At 42.2% G+C, this 7,964-nt stretch overlaps 1 protein-coding gene across 1 annotated transcript; it reads right to left on the minus strand.

Moving 5' to 3' along the window:
* Positions 1-449: 449 nt before the first annotated feature.
* Positions 450-7,648, minus strand: LOC142256296 (uncharacterized). Its single transcript, XM_075327911.1, has 2 exons — positions 4,739-7,648; positions 450-4,638 (listed from the first exon to the last, which is right to left on the minus strand). The coding sequence occupies exon 2, from the start codon at positions 4,571-4,573 to the stop codon at positions 2,639-2,641; it is 1,935 nt and encodes a 644-aa protein (XP_075184026.1). The 5' UTR covers positions 4,574-4,638; positions 4,739-7,648; the 3' UTR covers positions 450-2,638.
* Positions 7,649-7,964: the final 316 nt, after the last annotated feature.

Below are 7,964 nucleotides of genomic sequence, written 5' to 3' on the forward strand. Positions count from 1 at the left end.
CTTTACTAGTAACTTTCCCTGGAATTTATTGGTCTTTTATAACAGTGCTTGTATATAAAAAGTTTTACTATTTTTATGATACTAGCCTAGTAAAAAGTATTTTGAATTGGTGGTATATGTATATATATACAGTAGTAATTTGAATAAAATTTATTAAAAAATTGATAAAATCTCTTAAAATCTCTCGATATACTTTTTGTTTGTGCAGGTAGAATATTAATATCGGCTCAATGTTACTATTTGCAGCTTTTAACGGTGTTTCTAGGCAAATTGGAGGAATTTTCTATATCTAGCAGCAAACAATAGTATACGGTTATAAATATGAGCAACAATAGGGAAATTAATGACCATAGTAAAGTATCAGAGTATAGAAAAAACTCCAAAAAATGTCCAATTTTTGGTAAATATCAAATATCTTTATTAGTACAAAAGACTAAAAATCTCACACCAAAATTAGAGGACAATAATAATACAAAGTAGTGCAGGTTGAGGAGTGAAGTATTCCAGATAAAGATATCTGCTATAAGTGGATCAGGAATAGGGAATTACTGCACAAGAGTGCAGAAATTAACTAGGTGTTTGCTGGAAAGGTCACTACATGCAGCTATAATAAAGTTCATTTTATTACCCATGTAAGACTCTAGATAAAGAATCCCACTATATATAATGCATAGTGCATTTGCTGCATGGAGTGGCATGAGGAAGCTGTGATGTGCGATGCGAAACGCGCGTTGGTTGGGTCTATTTGAACTGTGGGACGCAGGTGCGACGCTCGGTAATAATGGGTAAGTTGATGGCTTAAGACTTTGGATATATTCCTTCTATCTGTTGCTCATTTAGAGCATGTCTGGCCAAAAAAACCCTATGTCTATGATAGGCTTATGAGCGCACCCCTCTGTCCCACTTTTCATGGGTGTTTCCCCTCTACAGCACAATTTTAATCTGTATGTTTGTTTCATCTTGCAGTGATACTGTGTGATTAAATTAAATAAACTTTTGTACTTTGCCTGTTAAAAAGCTCTTGGTCTCTTTGGTTCTTTTCATGCTATCATGGAGTGGCTATTTTTTGTGATTGGTGCATAATGATGGAGATGTGCTTTTTGTCCAAATATTTAATATATATGGAGTGGCAGTGTCCAGCATCACATATCAGCTAGTTGGCATATCAAGCAAGTGCTTACCCATCCTGGTCCACAGACAACAGATAACAAACGCGCCCCAACGCGTTTCGTGGTCTTCCTCGGGGGGCTGCGACATGGTGTGGAGCGGGGTCAGGGTTTTTATACTAAGAGAAGGATGACTAGAATCCAATGTGGTCGCATGCGGGGCGGGACCCATCAGAAGGGCTCCAGCGTCAGGCGTTCCCGGAAGTGACGCGGGCATTCCAGTGTCGTCACACTATGCCCGCCCCATCCCGTTTCAAGAAGCCGTCGTCACGGAAACCGCGTCAGTGAGTCACACCGCGCACGCGTGCCTCAGACGCAGCCATCTTGGAAGAGGGCAGAGGTACGGGCAAAACATAGAGAGTAAGAATACCACTGATAAAATCAAATGTGTCATCGCGCAGGAAGCGCAAATGGCATCATATCAATCACTAAAATCAGTGGCATTAGATTAGTCTCATAAGAAAAGAATTATAACAGCATTGCTGAACCAAGACATCAGGTGCAGCTATCCTGTTATTAGAAGTAGGATTTTTTAAAACCATACAGTGTCAGTGTTAGTTCAATAATACAGAATAAACCACATCGATACATATTAAAACAGTTGATACCAGAATGGCAGTACATGGCCCATCTACAGAAAATGCATACAGGTTAATCATATAACGCCAGAGATGTATATAGGGACATTTATTTATAAATTACAAGTATCAAAAAGAATCCACAAAACACTAGGTGGACAGGCCAAAATATGACATAGAAGAACAAATAGTCGCCGGATGATTGCTCCCACCAAAGGGGCAAGGGGAAGCAGGCACTCAGAGACACATATACTATACACCAAACAGTATATACTGATATAGATATATAGCCACGTAAAGACATACATGTGCCGAAGTCATAAATTATGACCAAGGCACATGCTGCATCCACATGGAAGAAAAAAGAAGAACAACATGAACATACAGCAACACTTCTGCAGAGGAATCATGCACCGCAAAATCGAAAGAATAATAAAACACCCTCAAAAGAGGCCGTCATAAATAAATGGACGATGGTTATATTCAAGATGAGGTTCATCATCCAAAGGTAAGGCTAATCCAATAGATATTTAGTCATCCAAAGTCACAGGCTCATACACTTGAATAAAAACTAGATAATAGATAAAAACAGAAACAAAAAAACACACCATTAAAATCAAAGAAGGGGCATATTAAAACAAAAATTATAGATAAACAAGAAAAAACTACTATTTTCATAGGAAGGGTGAAAAAGAGAGTTTTTCATTAAGGCCCGCTGGTGACATGGTGCCCAGAGTCACAATCCAGCGGCATTCCAATCTTGCCAAGGCCTTTTTATGGTTGCCTCCTCTCGCTCCCAACTTCAATCTATCAATGCCCCTTACTTTTAAGGAGGAGGGGTTGCAATCGTGATGGGTCTTAAAATGTCGGGGGATGGTCTTCAAAGCATCGAGGTCAGACACCTCCTTCGCTGCCATGATATCTCTCACGAACACGGATGCGGAACTGTCTAGAGGTTAATCCTACATAGATCAGTCCGCATCCGCACCTGGCTGCGTAGATCACAAATTCAGTGCTACATGAAATATAGTGCCTGACCTCGAAGCTCTTCTGACCATCCGCCGACATGAAGGTTTTTGCCCTTTCGATATTGCAGCATGCTAAGCATGACCCACATGGGAAGCAACCCCATTTAGGTGGTCCGATGTCAAAAGGAAGTTTAGCATGACAGACGTAGTGAATATGCACTAAATGATCTTTCAAGTTTTTACTCTTACGTGCTGTTAATGCTGGAAAATCAGGCAACACATTCTTAAAAGATGGTTCTAGTTGTAATACCGACCAATGTTTGGTTAATATCTTTCTTATTTGGAACCATTGGTTGTTATAAGTTGTAATAAATCTAATAGTGTTATCAGATTGCTTCTTCCTTTTGGCACAAGAGAGGAGTTGGGTCCTAGATGTCGCTTTTGCTCTTAAATAACCCCTCTTAATCACATTAGCACCATATCCTCTATCTCTAAAGCGATCCCTTAATTCTCCTGACTGTCGCTCGAAAGATTCCTCAAAAGAACAGATCCTCCGAACTCGCAAAAATTGTCCCACTGGAATCGCCTTAATTGTAGACGGTAAGTGGGATGAAGTAGCATGCAGGAGACTGTTTACTGATGTCTGTTTCCTGAAGACTTCAGTTTGGAGTGGCATATCAGACTCAATTGTTACTTTAATATCTAGGAATTTAATTTCCACAGGACTCCATGTATATGTAAGCCTGATATTCAGGTCATTACAGTTGAGAGACACAAGAAAATCCCGTAGTTCAAGATCAGTTCCCCTCCAGATGATGAAAATATCATCTATGTATCGTACCCAGCACTGCGCCTGGGACGCCGCACACACACCGCCACTAAATACCTCCCTCTCCCATAGGCCTAGGAAGAGGTTGGCATATGACGGTGCGCACGCGGCGCCCATCGCAGTGCCACGTTTCTGGAGGAAGAACCAATCCTTGAACAAAAAATAGTTGTGGGTTAAAATAAATTCCAACAACTCAAGAATTAGTGTCTGCATATCAGTGTCCCAATTGCTCATACTAAGGAAGAATCTCGAGGCGGCCAAGCCATCCCGGTGTCTTATACATGAATAGAGAGTCTCCACGTCAACCGCCACCAGCAACACCCCACTCTCCAAAATTATACCGTCTATCCTTCTCAGGACGTCCGAGGTGTCTCTGACATAGGAGGGCAATGTCTCCACTAAGGGATGTAGGTAGAACTCGATAAATTTGCATATAGCATCACAAAGCCCTCCAATGCCAGAGACAATCGGACGCCCCGGGGGACACGACGGATTTTTATGTATTTTGGGTAATAAATAGAAAGTGGGCATTACCGGGAACTTGACGTGGAGACCATCATATACTTTCTTAGTAATAACACCTTGTAGCAGGGCCGCCTCGAGAATATCCTCCAATTCAGATTCAAACTTTTTTGTGGGATTGCCAGACAAGGATGTATAAGTGTCTTGGTCTCTCAACTGTCTAAAGACCTCACGCTCATACATCTGTATGGGCCATACCACCACGTTTCCCCCTTTGTCCGCAGGCTTGATCACCACCCCCTCTAAAGCTTTTAGTTCTTCAATTGCTTTCTTTTGTTTTAGGGAGAGATTATGATTGTTGGTGTTTTTATTAAGTTTCTTTAAATCTTCAGTAACTAGCTTATTAAAAATGTCAACCTGGGGACACAAAGAAAAAGGGGGAAACGTGGTAGAACGTGGATAAATGGATGATGGAAAATTACCTGCTGATGTACTCAAAGACTCCTCCTCCAACTCCCTCAGGATCTGTATAGCCTCAAGTTCCACCCTAGAGAAATTCTGCATATCCATGTCCCCTTTAGAATGCAATTTACGTAGGACGAGCTTCCTAGAGAACAAATGTAGGTCCTTAATCACTGTAAAATAATTAAAGTTAGTATCAGGGGAGAATGAAAGTCCAAGACCCAAGACCTCCAATTGAGTCTCGGTTAAAATATGTTTTGATAAATTTATTACCTCCAGAGTCTGTTTAGTCTTCTTGTCTTTAGACTGTGGAGGTGTCATTTTCCTCTTTGTCTTTATAATTGATTCTAGTATTGGGACAGACCTTCAATTATTCTGACTATGAGGATGATCCATTATGTCCTATCTTGTCTTCTAATAGTATACGGTTGTTAGCGCTGGTTTAATTTGTAACTTTTATGTTGAGGGGGAACCTATCACATCTCCTCCCCTCCTATTTATGCTGTTGGAATCCTTCTACCCATGCCAGCTATAGTTTATTCTGTGTTGGTCTGTGATGTGTGGTGTCTCATACTCTCTCTGGTTAAAATTGTGTTTAGTGGTGCTTTTTGCTTGGTGCGGATGTGGAGTTTACCCCTGTTGTTTTGACTTCCTTCCTGCTCTTGTTTTCCTCCCGAATCTCTTATTGTCTTATCCTGTGTGTCTGTGTGCGTGCTGTGTGACAAAGGGATTTTCCCTTGTTTTTCTTTTTCGGTCGTTTCAACAATCTTCTGTCCCATCCCTGTCTGGGTGAAGAAGAGGGGCAATTAGATCACGACTAGTCAGGATTAGGGCCAAGCAGGTGACACAGGCCTCTCCACCATTAGAAGTATCCCTGTGAATATAGGGATAGCATAGGGCCCTCTAGCTTGAAGGACAGCTTAGGAGCCCTGGTTCTCTGCTATCTCAAAGTCATCATGACACAGATCGGCGGTAATGCTGCAAAGTCAGTTGCTGAAAAACAGACCATTGGACTATTTTTTTTTGGTTAAGCTATATTAGTCAGTAACTGTTGATGACTACAGTGGTAAAAAAAAACCCTGTAGAACATTAGTAAAGCTCCAACCACCAAGAGATCATAAACAAAGCACATTTACAATTTACTGCTCATTAAAATTTGCCTCCATTCTTGAGATAGTAGCACTTTTCTCTTGGTAGCACCTCATTGCCTTGTAGACCAACCACCACTTCTGCCATGCTTGTATGCACAGAGCTGAAGCTATCCAGGATTAAGAGGTAGTAGAGTTTTCTAGTGATCCTGGCCGGTTTCAGAGCAGCACTTCCAAGCTCAATAGGAAAGAGCATGTGAGCTCTGCGCATGTGCTGCTACCGAGCAGCAAGGATCGGTCTCCATGGCAATGAGCTGTAAACAAAAGAAAAAAGTGTTAACATCTTAAGGGCTCATTCAGACGACCGTTCCGTTTGTCCAGGTCAGCTCCCATGGACAAGACCATCTTTTCAATGTGTTCAGTGTAGGATCGAATGGCACACGGAAGCATCAGTTCCTACAAAAAACACATTGGATGCCGTATGTCTGATTTGTTATTATGGAACATGTCCTATTCTGTTCCATAATTGCGGACCATGACACAATACAAGTCAATGGGTCTACAAATTTCCCGGAAGCCAGACGGAAGCACTTCTGTCGGGTGCCCCTGCAGTCTGTGTCCCACTCACGTGCCAGCCCCTTGGCTGCTCGCACTGCAGTGTTTCAGCGTCTGCTCACACAGCAGTGCGAGCAGCTGCTGGGATGACAAGCACTGCAGTCAGGAGGTTAGCTCAAATCATTACCTGTTGTGATGATCTCCACTGCACTCCTGACGTCAACGCTCATCACTGAGTTCAATTGCGGCAGCGATATCACCTCTAGTTTCGCTGGAACTCATGACATCACCAGTCACCACTAGTCACAGTCTCCGAGGGCCTGCAAGACTTACAGTGAGATCGCGGAAGTCATTGATCTCAGTAATGAGCGCTGATGTCACAAGTTCAGCAGCGTTCATCACCACATCTAATGTACCTAGATATCCTCATGATGTCAGCGCTCGTCATGCCCTGCTGTGACCTGGGCTGATCTAATCATGTTAGCTCAGGTCACTGCACTGCTCACCCAGCCAATGGGGAACATTCTGTTCTTCATTGACTAGGACAGTGAGTATGGATCGCCGCGGGACCCCCTTATTGAATTACACCCGGATTTGTTTTTTCTTTCCAATAAATTGGTGAAAAAGGGAATGTTTTGGGGAGTGTTTTTTCAAATAAACATTTGTTTGTCATCTATTTCTTTGTATTATTGACTGGGTTAGTGATGTCAGGTATCTGATAGACGGCGTGACATCACTAATGCCAGGGCTTGATGCCAGTTGAAATTACACAGCTGGTATCAACCCCATATATTACCACGTTTGCCACCTCACCAGGGCAATGGGATGAGCTGGGATGAAGCGCCCGGATTGGCATATCTAATGGATGGGCCACTTCTGGGGTGACTGCGGGCTGGTATTTTTAGGCTGGGGAGGGTCCAATACCGTGGACCTCCCTAGTCTGAGAATACCAGACCACAGCTGTCTGTTTTACCTGGGTTGGTTATTCAATTTGGGGGAGCCCCAAATTTTTTGTTTTAAATTATTTATTTAATTTAATTTAAAATAGCAGCATGTGGTGTCCTCTGTTTTGGATTACCAGCCAAGGTGAGGTTGCCAGCTGTGGTCTGCAGGCTGCCACTGTCTGCCTCACCTTAGCTGGCTACAAAAAGTAGGGGGGAACTCACGTCGCGTTTTTTGAATTATTAAGTTTTTTTTTTGGCTAAGTACAAGGCTAAACACCCATTAGTGCCACATGAAAGGCACTAAAAGGTGCAAGATTACAAAGTGCAGGGTAGTGGGACATTATATATGTCTTTCTCACCTATCTATCTAACCCTCTATCTATGTATCTATCCATCTATCCATCTAGCCCTCTATCCATCTATTTGTGTGTGTATCTACAGTTAGGTCCAGAAATATTTGGAAAGTGACACAAGTTTTGTTATTTTAGCTGTTTACAAAGACATGTTCAGAAATACAATTCTATATATAATATGGGCTGAAAGTGCACACTCCCAGCTGCAATATGAGAGTTTTCACATCCAAATCGGAGAAAGGGTTTAGGAATCATAGCTCTGTAATGCATAGCCTCCTCTTTTTCAAGGGACCAAAAGTAATTGGACAAGGGACTCTAAGGGCTGCAATTAACTCTGAAGGCATCTCCCTCGTTAACCTGTAATCAATGAAGTAGTTAAAAGGTCTGGGGTTGATTACAGGTGTGTGGTTTTGCATTTGGAAGCTGTTGCTGTGACCAGACAACATGCGGTCTAAGGAACTCTCAATTGAGGTGAAGCAGAACATCCTGAGGCTGAAAAAAAAGAAAAAATCCATCAGAGAGATAGCAGACATGCTTGGAGTAGCAAAATCAACAGTCG

The sequence above is a fragment of the Anomaloglossus baeobatrachus genome, chromosome 11 (genome assembly GCF_048569485.1).
Source record: "Anomaloglossus baeobatrachus isolate aAnoBae1 chromosome 11, aAnoBae1.hap1, whole genome shotgun sequence".
Classification (NCBI taxonomy): domain Eukaryota; kingdom Metazoa; phylum Chordata; class Amphibia; order Anura; family Aromobatidae; genus Anomaloglossus; species Anomaloglossus baeobatrachus.

Bases quoted from the DNA above. Each gene is read 5' to 3' on its own strand.
- LOC142256296 (XM_075327911.1), bottom strand. From the start codon at position 4,573: ATGGATATGCAGAATTTCTCTAGGGTGGAACTTGAGGCTATACAGATC.